At 35.7% G+C, this 18486-nt stretch overlaps 1 protein-coding gene across 5 annotated transcripts in view; it reads left to right on the forward strand.

Annotated features, from left to right (window-relative positions):
* Positions 1-18449, forward strand: part of COL19A1 (collagen type XIX alpha 1 chain) — a 356800-nt gene extending 338351 nt beyond the window's left edge. For all 5 annotated transcript variants that reach the window (XM_054492353.2, XM_054492351.2, XM_063666306.1 and 2 more), the window contains 3 exons: positions 3061-3189; positions 10352-10429; positions 10605-18449. In XM_054492353.2, the coding sequence (XP_054348328.2) occupies positions 3061-3189; positions 10352-10429; positions 10605-10732 (335 nt within the window). In that variant the 3' untranslated portion in view covers positions 10733-18449. The remainder of the gene's footprint in view (positions 1-3060; positions 3190-10351; positions 10430-10604) is intronic.
* The last annotated feature ends 37 nt before the right edge of the window (positions 18450-18486 follow it).

An 18486-nucleotide genomic window follows, 5' to 3' on the forward strand; every position in this document is an offset into this window, starting at 1 on the left:
TGTGTTCCTTCCTTCTCTAAAATACATAGTTAATCATCACATTAATATTAATGTCTGTATTATATTAAGGAGCCCATTCTCCAAGGAAGCCAAGCCTTGGTCTCATTTGTTAGAGTCACTGCTGTGGCTTTGCCTTGGCAGATGGAAAATGTGTGTTTGGTTTATGTATGCTTATATCGGAACTCTTCAATTTCCTGCCTCATTAGAAAGCATAGCCAAAAACATTTTAATTGACTGAAGATCCCTGAAAACAGAGGAAAAGCAATTAAGAATAAAGGCCTTTACAATTCATCTGGATGCTCTGAAACATATTATTGTAAATTATGGAGCATTAGGGTAGGGTTCAGAAGAAGTAATTACCCTTATGCTAAATGACTGTTTCTGAATGTATCGCAAAGCCAGAAAATTTACAGCTAGAAGTAGTGAAAATAATTTTCTGTTTTGCTAAAAATATTAAAAACCACCAAAGTACTTCTAAACTCAATTCATATATTAAAGAGGAAAAATTAGTACTGTGAATATTTGTGTTTCGACATTGAAGGTATTTAAAGAGACATGTTTCAAATTAAGAAAAATTGTGACCAGGTGCAGTGGCTCACGCCTGTAATCCCAGCACTTTGGGAGGCTGAGGCAGGCAGATCACGAGGTCAGGAGACGAGACCATTCTGACTGACACGGTGAAACCCTGTCTCTACTAAAAATACAAAAAAAAATTAGCCAGGCTTGGTGGTGGGTGCCTGTAGTCCCAGCTACTCGGGAGGCTGAGGCAGGAGAATGGTGTGAACCCGGGAGACGGAGGTTGCAGTGAGCTGAGATTGCGCCACTGCACTCCAGCCTGAGTGACAGAGCGAGACTCCATCTCAAAAAAAAAAAGAAAGAAAAATTGTACTGAAATACATCTCTTCTTTGAAGTGCAGAACAGCAAATATTATGCAAAGTTTCAAACTGTGATTATTGAATTTCATATTTATTGTAATGCCCCAAGTTCATAATTTGATGTAATAAAGATATTATACATACATTCAATATGATGATTTGTAAAACTAAAACTATATATTAATTACCTATTTGTTTTATCTATTAGTTACTAGAATAAGATATAGTAATATCAACCAAACATCCCAGGTAGATAGTGAGGTAGTGATACTGGAGGGCAGGTGATTTCATATCACTCCTTGGGACCAGCATCCATTAGATCCCTGTTGGCCTCCCATTCATCCTTCAGTCTGCAGTCAGAGATTCTAGTCCTGTGTGGGTTGTGGTATATTTCCATTCTGCATGCTTTGTGACATGAGAATGTGAATGTAGGTGATTACTTTTTGGATAATGACAGCTAATGCTCTATATCTATTGGGGCTTTTCCCTTAATAATTCTATATGAAAAAATAATTGTTTTTCTTTCTTAACCAGTATGGGCCTACATTGTTTTTAAATGATTGTTTTAATTGAAAACTCATGGGAAAACAGATTTTCCTCAGAAGTAATTTACTCTTTATTTAAAAATTTACGTAAAATAAAAGATACATATCTGTTTAAGTATGCCTTTGCAGTTCAACTAAATCAACTAAACTGAGTGAAAAGACTGGAGAACATGGAAGTAACTTTTTACAAGATCTATATGATTTGGGCTTTATGTTTTCTAACCGACGGCTATAGTTGCTACTGCATTGTTGTCTGTCATTTGGTCTTTACTTACGAAATAAATACTAATTTCCTCAGTAAAAAAAAAACTTTTCTGGAAGATTTGTCTGCACCAAACCCAGACTGAAGTTTTTAAATTGAATATTCATTTCTTACTGCACACAAGTGTCTTTGAAAAATTGTGTGTAAATTATTTTAAAATAAAACCATTTAAATTACTAAGAGATTTTTGAAGAAGTTATGCAAAAAGAAAAAGAAAAAACAATGCGGCTAACTTCTTGTCATGGCAAGGATAGAGCCTCCTCAGGTTTTCTGTTTGAAATCTAGTTGTCCATTTATTAGATTTTTTAAATGTGAGATATACTAAATATAAACAAACCAAGCAATTTTAAGAAAGACTCCAGTGATAGATTGTATTTATAATGGCCCTGGAATGAGTTAATGATTTTACCAGAATTAATTTCATATAGTAGTAAAATATTCGATATGCTTTTTTTAGTTATCTGTTGCTGCATAAGAAAATACCTCCAAACTTTAGTGGCCTCAAACATTTATCTTACATTTCACATTATAAACGTTTATTATCTCACATTTTTTATGAGTCAGGGATTTGAAGTGTTGCTTAATTGTATGGATCTGGCTCAGGATCTCTCATGAAGTTGCAGTCAGGATGTCATTCAGAGCTGCAGTCATTTGAAGACTTGACTAGGGCTGGATGATGTGCTTCCAAGTTCGTGTGCGTGGCCACTGGCAGGTAGCATCAGTTCTTCCCCACATGGTCCTCTCCACAGGACTTCTTGGGTGCTCTCACTCCATGTTAACTGCCTTCCTCCAATGAGTGATCTAAGAGAGAAAGCAACTAGGAAGCCACGATGTCTTTTATGACCTCATCTCTCTAGTTGCCCACTGTTAATTCAGCGTTTTTCTTTTTACTAGAAATGAAAAGTCTAGCCCCCATTCAAAACTAGGAGAATTAAACTCCAACTTTGGAAGACAGTGTCAAAGAATTCATGAATATATTTTAAATCACCACACATGCGTTCACAACATTGCTGGAAAGTGCCTGAAAGTTATTATGAAATCATTTTTTAATGTGAACCTAAACTCTCTCCACATGCCATTACCAGAGGTTAGATTCCATGCTAGTGTTCTGTCCACTAGATTGTTACATCTCAGAAGCACTGAAAATTCTCAGACTTTCTGAGTGACACAGCTGGTCTGCATCTATACACAAACAACTTTGTGCAATCGATTTTATTTGTCTAATCAAAAAACTCAGCAGTCAGACCAGTTGGTAAATTAGATGTGCTTAAATTAAAAACTAAATCTTTTTGTTTGTTTGATTTCATGTATTTTGAATTTTTTTGACATAAAATATTTCTGTTCCATGATATATAATTTTTTCTTCTATACATGAAGAGAGGATGGCTGTATTCCTATCCCAGCTCAAGCTGCCAGCAGCAATGTTGGCTGCCCAAGCTTATGGGAGGCCTGGGCCACCAGGGAAGGCTGGGTTGCCTGGGCCACCAGGAGACCCTGGACCCCAAGGTAAGTCTTCAAGTGTAATATTGGCTTATTGATTTTTAACTCTCTGTATTTATAACATGTTAGTCACAGTTAAGGAAAAAAGTATGTATGTATGTACTTTACTTATATATTACATATATACATATATGTAATATATAAAATGGTTTCATATGTAATCTCTTTATAATATTTGACATTCTAGAAGTAGATGTTTAACTATTACTACTTCAAATTTAAAACCAAATGAGAGCTACCTGGTATTCTAAATGTATTGTAAAAATAATATTTATTATAACAATAGCAGCAATAATGTGTGCTTATATATCATTATTATCTAGGAATCTTAGAATTTTTTAGGCCTCCCCTTTTGGTGTAAGTTAAGCAAGCCTCCATCATCTGAGTATCTTAAATAAACTGGAGAAAGAGTTTTAGGAGACTCAAAGACAAATAGCTATTTGGTTCTAAAATATATTTTTAAGAAATTTTAGAATCTTTCTGCTTTGAATACAGCTTGTGGATGGTAATTTGAATGTTAAAGAATTTTTCACATGATTTCTAAAGTTCTTAAAACCAAGCTTATATTGGCAAAAAATTTTGTTCCACTTATGACAACTTGACAAGAGACATAATCTTAAGTATAGCTTAACTAAATTAATTTGACAAGGCCATTTTCTAGAAATATGATTAGCAATCCAGCAAAATGGCCAAATAGGCCCAGTCTTAGAAGAGTCAACAATTCTGAAAGGGAAATATTAAATTCAGTGAGTATATATCATGAAAGATAAGACCAGGAAAACTGCTTCTTATTGTTAACCATGAAGGATCTCGGGTTCCTTCCTTGAAATAATCAAAAGCAGCTTGTATAAAGAAAGAAAAGAGGAAATTAACACTAAAATTAAATAAGAATGCAGTCCAAAATAATATATACGCAAAGTGTTTTTCTGTCACCAGTTTCCTTCCTACTGCTATTCTGTAATATTGAGCCTTATTTTCTGAAGTGTCCCGAGGTGACTGATGTGCCCTTCCTCTTCTGAAAGAGCGACATCTGTTCAGTTCCCAATAGCAGTGCCTGTTAGTATATATATCCTAATATAACCTTATAACCTATAACCGTGATTGCCAAGTCTTTGTGTTTAATTAGCACAATATAAAACAGGAACAGTTAAAATCTCTCTAGTTTCTTTTAAACCACACATATATTCCACCATTATCTTTAGATTATAGTGAAGTTTGGCAGATTGATGAAGAAAAGAGAAAAGTATAGGATGAGGAGTAGCCCTCTATGTATACACTATTGTGTAGAGGGGGCTAATTATTATCTTTCACTAGTTGGGTCTGTTCTGAAGTCAGAGTATATGAGACTGGCTTGCACATCTCGAAAGCTCATCTAAAAATGTGTAATGCCTCAAGCCACATGAAGAATAAGCAGCGTTAACACCAATAGGAAGAAAACTTTGGATAGATCCTTCAAACAGTGGTGATTTGAGAGGACAAGAACAATGGATAATTGAGATGATCAAGGAAAACAGCTCTGGAACTGGAGTCTCCTGTTCCACTCAAACACCTGGCTTCAGACACCTCACAGGTGCTGCAAAGGCCCATCTGGAAGGCTGTCAGTCAGAGGCAATTCTAAACCCACGGTATCAGCGAAGCTTTTGGAAACAAGCCTGCTGTTCACCACTCCACTTGCGCTTCCTTTTGCAAAGGATTTCTATGGATTTCATCTGCTGTTGTGCCTCAAAGATATTATAGACTACTTCTACTCCTGATAGGGCTTCTGGATGCAATTCTTGAATTTGGAAGATATCCCCACATGATTTCCAGTTTTTCTGTGAACCAAGGTTTACCAAAATTGTCAAAACTTTTGTCTCCCCACTGGATTTCTGACAACAGATATATCTTGACTACAACTTAGTAGATGTCTCCTTAACCTTTACATAATACTTCCTTTTCAGTATTTGTTAAATTTGCCTAAAATTTAGCAAAAAAAAATAAATAAAAATTGCAAAACATAGAATTCATTTTTAAGGAATATTTGTTTCTTAAAAATATTTGTTTTTAAGGAATATCAGTACAGTAGGCATGCTGTACTGATAATCCTGCCTAAAGGCACAGAGAAACCTCACTGAAAAGAAAGAAAATTAGAGGCTGGTGTTTAATTTTTGGTGCCTCTAGAGAAGTGCACAAGAAATTGAAGCATTTTTCTCTAGTAGATGACAAATAGGTGTGACGTGCTCAGAAGATGAAGTTATACACATAACTTATAAGCTTTACTCTGCTCAATTTAAGTGTTTTTTTTTTCAAAGAGGAAAGAAAAAAATGCATTTAAAATCACCAGTAAACATGCAAACCTCAGATGTTATTGTCTGAATTAGTCCTCTTAATGACACAGCATAATTGAGTTTAAGAAAGGGTTGAAGTCAGAAATGCAACATAGGTTGGGAAGAAAAGATGGCTTCTGAATGTGACACAGTGTGTTCTGCCACCCATTCATCCTCTGAAACATCTAGAAGAGACATTTTGTTTTGTGTTGTTTTCAGTGTTTGTCAGGAAAGAAATCCATTTGGTTCTGAAATACATTTTTAAGAAATTTTAGAACCTTTCTGCTAATAGAGCTTGTGGATGGTAACTTTTGAACTTTAAATAATTTTTCTTATGTTTTCTAAGGTTTTTAAAACCAAACGCTTATATTGGCAAAAAACTTTATTCCACTTATGACAACTTGACTCTATATATGATCTTAAATATAGCTTAACTAAATTAATCTGAAATGTAAAATTAAAATTAAGTGGTTGGTTTGAAATATGCGCTATGGAATGAGTCCTTTATTATCTTATCTTTAGGAAAGGACAAAAGTATAAAGGGGTTTCGTAAAGTTTCCTGTGCTTATTCTGAGAAGCAGGAGACGTATAGAAAGCAGTGAGAAAATTGACATCAGACTGTGAGAGGTACACAATTCATGTTGAAAAAAGGAAGAGCCACTCCTACCAAGATTCTGATCATGAAAGCTTGAGGATCCGCCTTCAGCACCCTGACCTTCTTAAAGTGAAAAGAAAGACCTTTTGGATTCTGAGTTGCATCACCTCATTTGCAGTTTTTCTAATGTTTCCAAAGGGACGATTGTTGATGTCTTTTTTAAATTGAAAACATTTCCAGACAGCTTTTAGATTTTAGCCGTCCCATGGGGTTCTGAGTATTGGCTTCCTGCTGTGCCTTGAGAGAACTTTATTTGGTGTCCATTCCCACCTGGGGCTTGCAGCACAGGGCCTCATGGCTGGTTCTCCTGGGTATGAGCTAAAATGTGCCAATCAGAATAAAAGAAACCCCAAGAAGTATGATTCAGCTGAGTTCCCCTATATAAACAGGAGAGGCGAATTTTCCTAACAGACGTTATTCTTTTGAGTGAGTTTTATGAGAAAAAACTTCATTTAAACTTTTTCTCAAACACAGCTGATTCTCCATCACCTATTCCACCCAAGGAATAGATACCACACCTAAAGCCCTACTCATTTCAGAAGGAACCTCACATGTGGGGTCAGTAGGAAAAAACTGCTACATCCATCGCATGCACCCTGCATCAGTTCCAAAAGGACAGTAGTGGGAGTAGTTGTTCTTACTTGTGCACTTTTAAAGTAATTGATCATACATACTGTTTATAGGAAGCACTTGTGATGTATAGATTCGACCTTTCATATTTAGTAGCATTAGGGGCATTTGGATATGGGAGGACATGTGAGTGCGTGTCAAAATGACTGAAGGGCACTGCTATCAATTGGTGGACTGGAACCAGGGAGGCTAAACAACTTGTAAGGCACGAGGCAACCCCTAACCCCACCCCCACCATGCCCACCGTAAACAACTATCCCTCCTAAAATGCCAATAGCATCCATTTACTGGCCTTTTTCCGGTATGTATACAGGTGCACAGATTTACAACTTTAGAAGTAAATCTCTGGAGTCAAAACTGAAATCTTCCTACTGGAAATAAACACAGTCTACCACCTGAAAAACTACACCAAGCACCAGGTTTCTTCAATGACTAGTACCTGTAGATGCATTCAATTAGGACACTGCTGGTGTTTTATTTGTTTTCCTACGTGAGCTGCAGTTTTATCAAGCTGTCATCCTGTAGATTTTTTGTGTGTGTGAGTCGGATTTTCACTCTTGTTGCTCAGGCTGGAGTGCAATGGCCATAATCTCGGCTCACTGCCACCTCCGCCTCCTGGGTTCAAGCAATTCTCCTGCCTCAGCTTCCCAAGTAGCTGGGATTACAGGTGGCCACCACCACACCCAGCTAATTTTTGTATTTTTAGTAGAGATACGGTTCCACCATGTTGGCCAGGCTGGTCTTGAACTCCTGACCTTAGGTAATCCGCCCACCTCGGCCTCCCAAAGTGCTGGGATTACAGGTGTGAGCCACTGTGCCTGGCCCATCCTGTAGACTTATTGTCTATGGAAATACATGTCTCTTTGCAGATAGACCAGCCTCTTCCAAATTTAAAGACAGGTCCACTCTGAAGAGGTGAAAAGCTTAATTCTATAAATGGGGAAAGCTGTTATTGACCTTGTTAGCATTCCTACAAGGAGTTTTGTTATGAAGTAATGATAAAAAAAAAAAAAAAAAAAAAACCTACGGCTTTATGGCAGCCTTCATAATGAATGAGCTTGGGACCTTAATAGGAAATTCAAGAGTAGAAAGTTCTCCTGTACTTGTGCAATTCAGTCGCTTTATCTATTAATAACAGGTAATTATTAACCTAATGAACTGAGAAATTTGTACAAGGAAATTGTTACATTTGACAGGAGAAGGGTAAATGTTACCTTATGCAAATACACAAATTACAGTTTCTTAATTTGTAATACCACATGGACTGAAATGAGTGTGGAATAATATATTTCTGCATTATATTGGAAATCTGAGAGCTGAATTTAAATGAAATAGGTAAGTTTTAGCCAATATATTCTTCATTTGGAATTGCGTTGCAGTCTTGTTAATCCTCTTATTAATCAAAAGTTCATGTGTCTTCAGTTATTATTCTTTCTTCCTCATATTTTTAGCCTGTAATCTTAAGTACTTACTGAGATAGCTGAGGATCAACTTTATAACTTTTCTGTAATAGTGGGACCTGAGTTAAACTATCAAATATACCTCAGGCAATAAATATTATTTTACTCCAGAAATGTTCAAGTAATGGATTTGGGAGGGTGCTTTCAAATGACCCTAAGTATATACATTTTTTTCCTGCTGTTTACATATGTTAAATGAAAGTCACTTATATCAAAGAAATCCTGGAAACATTTTAAATTTGAATATAGATCAACTCTGGTTATTATGTCACACGTTGAAGCCACTGTTCTCTCTAGGGTCTAGGATTGTATTGAATATCTTTAACACAATTTTCAAATATAAATATGTGAAGGTTTCCTGCTGGTGGGTGTATTTCTACTATATACTTCAAAATATTTTTAACATATATTCTTTTTTCCACTAGTTTCACATTTATGATCAGGTCTTACATAAAAAGCAAATAAATACCTGTGTGGTGATTACATTGCCAGTGTTGTTCAGATAATAATGTGTACATTGTATGACCTAGTCAAAGTGAAAATGATAACCCCAAAAACTGCTATCTAATTCTCAACAATAATGGGAAATAATTGATCATACATACTGTTCATAGGGAGCATTACATTTTCTCCTCCTGCCATGTTCTACTGTAACAGCACACCTTTATGAAAAGGCACAACTAAATCACAGCCTACTGTTTCCTACTGAGATGCTCTCCTACTGATATCTTTGCTGTGTGTCCACATGAGTCTGCACGGCTGCTCTGTCCATTTAGGACAAGGAGTGATCTTTAAGGGGATGTTTAAGTATGAAAAAGTTGGAAATAAAAACTCTATTTGCCATCACTGTGAAACTCTTACAGCATGGAACCTTTTATTCAAACAGTATTACATGGGTGCCAATATATAAAATGCAGATAAAAATGCTTTATGCTTTTTATAAGCAGGGATAATGACTTCCGGAGACACAAATTTCTCTCTACTCTTGTAGCTCAGCCAATAGCAAGCATATTATATAGTAAGAATAATTTTGTTTTAAAATATAGACAGATCTTAGACCTAATTCATTTTGGTTAAAATATCTTAAGTTGATGAAGTGCATTTGGGAGACTCTGTCTCCTCTCGTTTCCTAGCTTTGCTGAAGCTCCTTTGGAGTTATACACTGCCATGTTCAAACATGGGGTGGATGTTTAAACGTTGCTTAGAGCAGATATAATGTTTATAGTCGATCATTTGAACACAGACCTGACTTTTTAGATGAGTTAACCCACATATACTCATGCTCTTGCTATCATTTATTAGAATCTTGAATTATTTGTTCCTTTCATTTCCTTTAATTCTTGGAATAAGATCCATATTCCTATTATATTATCTTGTTCTCATTTTAAGCAAGACTCTTTCCTTATACTTCTTTCATTTAGCCTATACCTTGCCTTCAATCAGAATTCCTACTGAAGAGGGCTCACACAGCTTGTGATAGCTATTTGCAAGATTGATTTATTTAGGTGTCATTTTCAGAGCCAAAATCTCGCTATCAAGAGTATAACTAGTTGGGGCCGGGCATGGTGGCTCATGCCTATAATCCCAGCATTTTGGGAGGCCAAGGCAGGCAGATCACCTGAGGTCAGGAGTTCGAGACTAGCCTGGCCAACATGGCAAAACCCTGTCTCCACTAAAAATACAAAAAAAAAAAAAAAAAAAGTAGCCAGGAGTGGTGGTTGAGTACCTGTAATTCCAGCTACTCAGGAGGCTGAGGCAGGAGGATCACTTGAACCCAGGAGGTGGAGGTTGCAGTGAGCCAAGATAATAGTGCCACTGCACTCCAGCCTGAGTGACAGAGCAAGACTCCGTCTCAAAAAAAAAAAAAAAAAAGTTTGACTAGTTGGAACTTTTTACAGTAATTGCATGTTTTTTAAGATCCTCATTGCCCTATTATACCCAATCTGTTTGATATGTAAGTTTAATATGTGGTTAATGCAAAACAGTTAGCTAATATACTATTTATGTTAAGCAAATGTATCACATAATTATCACAGACTCAGAAAATGGTTTTTCTGTGTGCTGTGTTGCCATAGAACCCTTTTTATGTGTCTCTTTTTTATATATTTCTCATTTAGGCTACAGAGGACAGAAGGGAGAAAGAGGTGAACCTGGAATTGGGCTGCCAGGGAGTCCAGGTCTTCCTGGGACTTCAGGTAAGAGTGATATTATCTTCACAACACAAGCAAGCATTTAAAAATGAGAACCATGCTTCTCTCCTAGGGTCCTTATATGTCAAGTCGAGTGATCCATGTTGGCTAGAGGGTGGGAGAGAGGAAGGGCCATATGTGATCTGCATTGTGATGGTTTTTTTTTTTTTAATGTCATTAGCTCTGGGTTTGCCAGGCTCACCAGGTGCCCCAGGCCCCCAGGGCCCCCCAGGACCCAGTGGAAGATGTAACCCAGAAGATTGCCTCTATCCTGTGTCTCATGCCCATCAGCGGACAGGTGGGAATTGAACACACCTGAAGAAGACTTGGTTCCTGGTAACACTTTCTTGCCATTGGAGCTATCTTAATACCATCAAACCCTCATCATCTGTGGGTTGCTTTTTTTTTTTTTTGGAGTAAGCCAGACATTAAAAGCAACCATTTGAATCCTATTCCTATAGCAGTTGCAAATCAGCATTTTTTGATTTTTCCCAAATTCATTCCATATGTTTTGCTTTACAATTGCTATGATTTTTACTCAGAGTTTTATATGAAATATGCAAGTAAATCTTATCGTTAGTTCTTCTTCAAAAGGAAATTGCATCTTGTGACTTAGTAGACTGATGATGATATCCATTTTGTAGACTCATCGACATGTGGTTGGCCTTTGATTTCTGAATTTTAAAGTTTCAGACTTATCTTTTCCTTGGTGTTTAAATTTACTATCATTGCTAAACATCTTGTCAACTTTTTTGATATAGTGCATTGCTCCTGTTGAATGTTTTTTGACTACTTTTTATAACTTAAGAATTTTTATACCATCTACATCTATCCTACTTATGCAGAAAAATAGGCAATAAGAACTTGATTTTACAACTTATGTTTTCAAAAAAAAGTGCAGGAAACTGTTTTATCAGGGAGCCCAAACACCCAGCATAGCCAACTACTGAAATGATTTTGTTAATTCTGTATAATGAGCTCAATTCAAAGCAATCACCACTGGCATGAATAAGTACTGCATGAAAAAGGAGTATCAAATTCCAGTTTTGTATGAGTTCTGCAAAAAAAGCCTAATACTCTGTGGTCCCCTCACTCAGTTTCTCATTTGGTAAACAGAAAGCTGTTTTCCCTACAAGGTGCTTGGTGGTGAAGCCACCAAGCTGTCTTTGGTACTCTTAAAGCTTCAATGGCCCAGCAATATCTTTGGGCCCTTGTATCCATTATCCTTATGACATCATCACCCTCAGACTTTAAGACAAGAAGCCACCATCAGAACAAAGGATGGGATACGTAAAGAACGGACTCACTTGTCCTAGAAGATGAATGTGTAGTGTCAGCAAATGCATGTTAAGAAGGTGAAGCCCAAAAGCTCTTAAGGAGAATTATATTTCTCCAGAAGCTGCAGCAAGAGGTACAGCTCAACAAAGGAAAAGCACAGGACTGGATATGCAACTAGTGCTCAGACCAAAGAGTTCACACCTACTTTAAAACCATGTCCTCTGAAAAGAAACAAAAATACAATGATCATCGAATGACTAAACAGTCTTTCTGTTGATAAGCTGTACATTCATTGAGGAACTGTTGATTGGCAGGTGCTGATTCTCTAGAATACTGGGCATGAGGTTGTTGCAGAAATCTAGATGGTGGGTCCCACAGGTGTGAGAACATGCCGCAAGAGCCTGCCGGCCACAGCAATCAGGACTCACACTCCTTCAAGGAGCAGTGCAGATTTCAATTTGGCTAAAACAGGATGATTGCTTTTGTCTGTTTACTGAAAAATGAGTTTAGAAAGGCTAGCCCACTGACATTGGAAGAAGCTGTGAACAGAGTTGTGTCTGAGGAACGTGCCTAATGTAAGGCAGGGTTTGTTCCAATGCATCCGTGATTTGAACCGGTTTTCATTACAGATTAACGAACTGCTGGTCAGGTAATGTCTACAGTGGCTGTGCATACCTATAACGTTCTCGGTATTTCATATTGAATTATGCTGTATATTTCAATTCCAAATTTATTTATTTTATTTTCCAAGGTTATTTTATTTATTGTAAGCATTTTGACATTGATTTTTTTTTTGTTTTCTTTCTTGTGCAATACCTACAATGGTGCTGTGTTTTAAACTTACACAATTGGAACATACATATGTGTTTTCTTAGTAAAATGGTAATTTATCCCAAAAAAGTGTACATAGATCTAAAATTTGGTGCTATGTGTATATCTTGAGCTTTTAATTTGTTGTATTTTCTAAACGCTTACAAGTTATCTGCCACTCATATTAATTTACTTGAATTTGTCATAAAGCTAAACATTTTATATGTTTTCAAAGATTATTTTTTCATATTAATAGGTTGTTTATCTTTTTGCTTGTTTGCTAATTTAAAAATATTTATTTTATCATTTTAATGTTTTCATGGACTTTTTTGCTGATGGTAATCAACTTTTTTTGTTTTTTGGTTTTTGAGTTGTTCCTTTCATAGACATAAAAAGACAATTCATTTTCTTGTTTTATTAACTCTGTTCATTTTTATTCTACGAAATATGTCATGCATTCTTTCTTACGAATTGTATATTTAGAAATCTTTCTAAATACCATTAATGCTTGACTGGTTAATTCCTATTTCAAGGATTTGGATTTATTCAGGTAATTTGATGGGATGGGGAAATATAATATTATGTGATGCATATTACAAAGTGGACTTGTCACAATGACACAAACTCATTTTTTGTAACTGGGAAATATGACTAAATTTGACATAACTAGAGAAACAGGGCTGTAGCCATATGGTACAAGCCTTTCTCACCCTACTCTATTATTTACCTTCAGATACTTTTTCCTGCCTCAGCTCTGTACACATGATATGCAACAAAAGGCAGCAAGAAATGCTGGGTCCACCTAATTTAACACCAAATGAAGTTGAGATTTGGCAGTTGCCCAATTCTTTTAATAAAAAGAAAGTAAATAATTTGGGCCCTAAAGTAGGGTGGGAAATTTTCCTCTAAATGACTCGATGGTTGCCAAATCCCTTGCACCATTTTATTCCACTCCAAAACATGTGTTTATTTCCACATAGATGTTAATGATGTTCAAAGCAGGGGAGAAGAATTATTCAGTTTCATGAATTATCTCTTGTTTGCACTCCAGAAAACAACATACGTGTTTAAATACAAAATAATTATGGGCCATGACGACGATTAATATTAAAACTGTGATTTCCATATACAAGTATGTTTGAGTTCCAATCTTACATTTTATACCAAGTTCAAAACACTTTCAGATAGAAGTCTTTCTATGCAAAGATAAAAGTATGACTTCAATTAATATTTATGGCCTTTGGAATCCAAAGAAAAACAGAAGAATAATTCATGGATTTGTTCATTGTTCTCTCCAACTGAAGACATTAACCATTACTTCTAACCGTAACACAAACACAGCAAGTTTTAACCTTTTAAACTTTTCACTTTGCGATCAAAGTAACCCCGTAAGTTTATTTCCCTATTTCATGATATTGTTTAAACTTTAAAATTCTAGTCACTTAAAGAACTTAAGCAATTATATTAAAATACATTGTCTGTGAAAATTATCATTTGATATTTGACTTATAATTTTTATGAATCTGTTTTATGAGTTAGGTAAGATTTAGCCTTTCTGCAATCTCTGTCATCTGTTGGGAACCTGTGATATACCTCCATTTGTCCACAAGATGGTGTTTAAAGCAATTTGTTCAGAAGAACTGAACAAACTAGCAGAAATACAAGGCTACAAACAGTTTAGTGGACAACTAAATCAGACTCTTGCCTTTGCACTTTTTTTTAACTTTTGTAGATAATTTCTGTTAATTTGTTTTGTTAATTTGTGTTTTTCCTAATTTTAAGCATCTTTATGAAACAGGCACAGTACCCTTTGGTTTGTTGACTGTTTTGATTTTATTTCTTCGGTGGATATATATGTACTTATACACTTAGTTAACATGCAGATTAACTATTCATAACTGTTTATACACCACTCTCAAATTTTAGCGATCAATATGAAGACAGCTAAATAATTATCCTACCTTTTAGACAGGACAGATACTCTCTTTCAACAGACAAGTAAAAAGATTTAGCTTATCACAAGAAGTAGACAATTTATAAAACTACACAATGTCTAAACTCTATGTTGCTCAGTGTACTTAAAATTTTACAGTTAGATTTGTATAACGTTTATATTTTTCTAGAATACATCGCTATTTACAAAAGTACTATTAGAAACACCGTTTTTTTTTAAGTACCATTTTTATTTTCATAACACTAATAATACACTGGGATTGAGAATTTCTCAGTTAAGTGTTTTGCTGACGTTGTTTTAATGAATACTCAAAAAAGTTTTGCAGATTTGTCCATTACTCTTGTTCTTAAATTATTTTTCATACTTGTCTGTATCCACCTTCTGAAGACACACAAGTGTTTACTGTCACAGTTTCCCAGCATTATTTCTTAATACTTGAGTGTTGATGCATTTTTGTACCATCCCTGTTTTGGAACATCTCTGCTCGCAAAGATTATATGCAGGCTTTGAAGAGGAGGAGATGCAGAAGATAATTGAATTTGTATCTTGTATGCCTACGTAATTCAAAGTGACTTAGTCCATTGAATTGTGTTCATTTATTAGTTGGCTGGTTAAGATAGCATTAATTATCTTAAATTTGGTCAACTACTAAAAGTCTCAGGCAATAGAACAAATGAGTGTCATCATTTTTATTGTGTGGCATACCTGGAGCTGTAATCCAAACGTTTTACTCAACAAAATAATGCTAGAGTAACTGATCAATTTGGTTAAATTGAATGAAGAACCAAGTGAACACAGAGAAAACTCATTCAGACAAGTAGACACAGCACAGCAAAAATTTGTCTGAAAGATAAGACAAGCTTATAAGACCAAAGCTAAGTCTAAGAAAATCTAAATGGAAAAAAATTGCAAGTTCAGATCCAATATTGAGTGATGTGGTACAATTGGAGGAGGTAGCTACTTGCTTCATGAATTTGTCAAAAGTGAATACTAATAAAGTGGGAGGCCTCACTAAATGAGGGGGTAAATAAGATTTAAGTTTATCAGAAGTGTGTGTATTGTGTGACCATATTAAGCTTCTGGGTGTAAGTAAAGATGCTGGCTATTTTACAACTTTTTATTGTATTGTGTTATGTAAAGTACATTTTGGAGATAAATGTTTTTCAGCACATTAATGTCTTTAAATTCAGGTTGTATTGGGTGTATTTTACAACTATTTATTTTTAAATAACATTTAGGGTGTGTTTTCCCCCATTTTGTTTGTTCTCTATCTTACCTCATCAAACTCTTTAAGGTTTAATTGAATATACTCATGTTAAGTGCAATGGCACTAGTTTTATTCAAAATCCCACATGGGCATAATGCTTTGAGGCCTTGATTCCTACGTGTTCATTATGCATAATGAGCTTGTCACCTATCTCAGCAATAAAGGTTCTGACCCTATGTCAGGGAAATCTAAGGTGCAATTATTAAGGCCATATCTACTCTTCATCACTTGCCATGGCTGAAGCTCCACACTTCAGTCCGTTTTGTTTGGTGTCAACCGTGGGGTTGCTCCAGAAGCACTCTTGGCTAACCATGAGCCCTACAGGTGTCCAAGGAACCTTAATTGGTCTATTGCAGGGTTCGTGTTTGTACCATCATTATAGTTTTCTTTGTCACATGAATCATTGCTCAGCTTGAAATAATCAAGTTTGTCACCCATCTCCCTGGCAGTTCATAAAAAGCCTAATTATTTCAGATGAGAATTATAAGCAGAAACAAAAGCCCAAAAGCAGGCAGTCCTTTAGGACTTTTGTCCCCCAGAGTGATCATCTGACTAAAATCATTTGAGACTTTTTGCTATATAGGTCCCTGAGGGAGATAAGAAATAACACAATTAACTTTTCTCATCCATAGAAGCTTTTACACCATGAGTGATAAGGCAATAGGCAATAAGTAGTTAAATACATAGCAGGTTTTCTTAACAGAAATTAATTGCATCAAAACGTGCCAGAGGATTTATATGTTTACTTATACCGGGTAATAACTTACATAGTTCTTAACTATTCCTATCTTCAGGCCCCCTTTGGATAAATTAACTAGGTGCTCTCTAAAGAATATTGTTGTCTTTTCACACATATTTTCAACTTAGAGACAAAATGGAATTTCAAATATATCTCAGAAAGAGAGGTAGTTTGTTGGAGACGGTTTCCCTCACTTCTTCTCTCTCCAGCTATCTTTTGATAACTTGGAGTCAAGAGTAATTTGTGAAGACATGTTAAGCAGAGAGTTAGCATGAATTGCCATTTATTAAGACTAAAAGTAATTTTCAGTTAGCAGCATCCTCTTCCTGATAGTCAGATCAATCAAATATGTCACACTTCCTCTCGATGATCATTTAAAGAGCACTTGAGCATGTGTATTTACAGACAGGCATTACTACAGTCAGCCCATTTTGATTTAATAGTTCCTGAGCCATAGGTACTTTATACTGCCATGTCCTGGATCACAACTCACTAAAGAAGACTACGCAATTGAAAAGTATTTATTTTACTTTGCACAAAAGGACTTGACCTATGTTTATTGAACACAAGTATTCTTTTTTAAAAAATATTTAAAATCATTTATGTTCGTCACCCCTCTATAAACAGCAAGATTGCTAGTTTGCTAGTATTTTTTCCTTAATACTAACTTTTCACTCCTTTTGCCAGGTTACCAGCAAATATTTTTAAGTAATTTTCTTGATATTTGGAAATCAGAATTTCTATTGATTTTCCATCTATGTTGGTTTACTTAGTTTATTTTAGAGACAGGGTCTTGTTCTGTCACCCAGGCTAGAGTGCAGTGGTGTGATCATAGCTCACCATGGCTTCAAACTCCTGGTCTCAGGCAATCCTCCAACCTCAGCTTCCCAAGTAGCTGGGACTACAGGCGCTCACTACCATGCCTGGCTAATTTTTAAATTTGTTTTTATTTTCGTAGAGACGGGAGACTCACCGTCTTGCCCAGGCTGGTCTCAAACTCCTAGGCTCAAGCTATCCTCCCACCTTGGCCTTTCAAAGTGTTGGGATTACAGGTGTGAGCCACCATGCCCGGCCTTGGTTTACTTTTAAACGCAGAGACTATATCTCAGAAACACTATAATCACCAAAAAATTTTAAAAATACAATAGAGGTGATCTTCTACAGCAGGAATTTATATTAAGCTTATTTCAGTTGGCAAATAAATCAGATTTTACTAATGATGTTTAAGAATAGCAATATTGGTTCAGTCAGCTTGAAATGTAAAGTATCCAAATAATCAAATCAATCACCTATCCTGATATGACTACTCATTCATATTCTTCTGCTGTGCAGAAGCCAATTACCCAAAATCATGCCAGGGAATTTATGTGCTCAGTCAGTCTAGGAAGTGATTTCCACAGTTCTTAACCAACCTGTCAGATATTAGGGTTGAAAATCATATCATACTGCCATAGAAGCACTGGCTAGAAATAAATCAGGAATCATTTGCCCTTAATTAACATGCCAGGTTCAAACCAACTTTATTTATTTACACTCTCCTCTCCCAGTGAGTGTTCTAGTTGCCACTTCATCCAACTTTCAAAAATATCTCAGAGAGGATTTGAGATTTCTATTTTGCTAGAGGGACATGCTTGGTCAGATTCCACATTTATCATCTCTCTTTCATGGAGGGAATTTGCTGGGCTCTTTTCCTTGCAATTTCTAAGTCAAGTGTCTTCTGCTTCTGTAAACTACTTCACTTAACTGAAATTTATAACGAATTGTTCCTGCCATTTGGAATGTGGTAGTTTTGCATAATCTATTTGTAAGTGCTTGTTTCCAATGTTGCTGACTGTATCTGTGGAGCTTGTTGTACAACCTTTACATAACCAGGTTTGTAAAACAGTTGAGTGAACTGTTCTTTGAAATTTTATTTTTTTTTAATTTTCTTATGAATATTATAAAACGTAGAAACATGTTTGATTATCTAATTTTTCTGTTATTGTATTTGATTATGTCACTCTAGTTAAAATAAA

Source organism: Pongo pygmaeus, chromosome 5, assembly GCF_028885625.2.
Source record: "Pongo pygmaeus isolate AG05252 chromosome 5, NHGRI_mPonPyg2-v2.0_pri, whole genome shotgun sequence".
Lineage (NCBI taxonomy): Eukaryota > Metazoa > Chordata > Mammalia > Primates > Hominidae > Pongo > Pongo pygmaeus.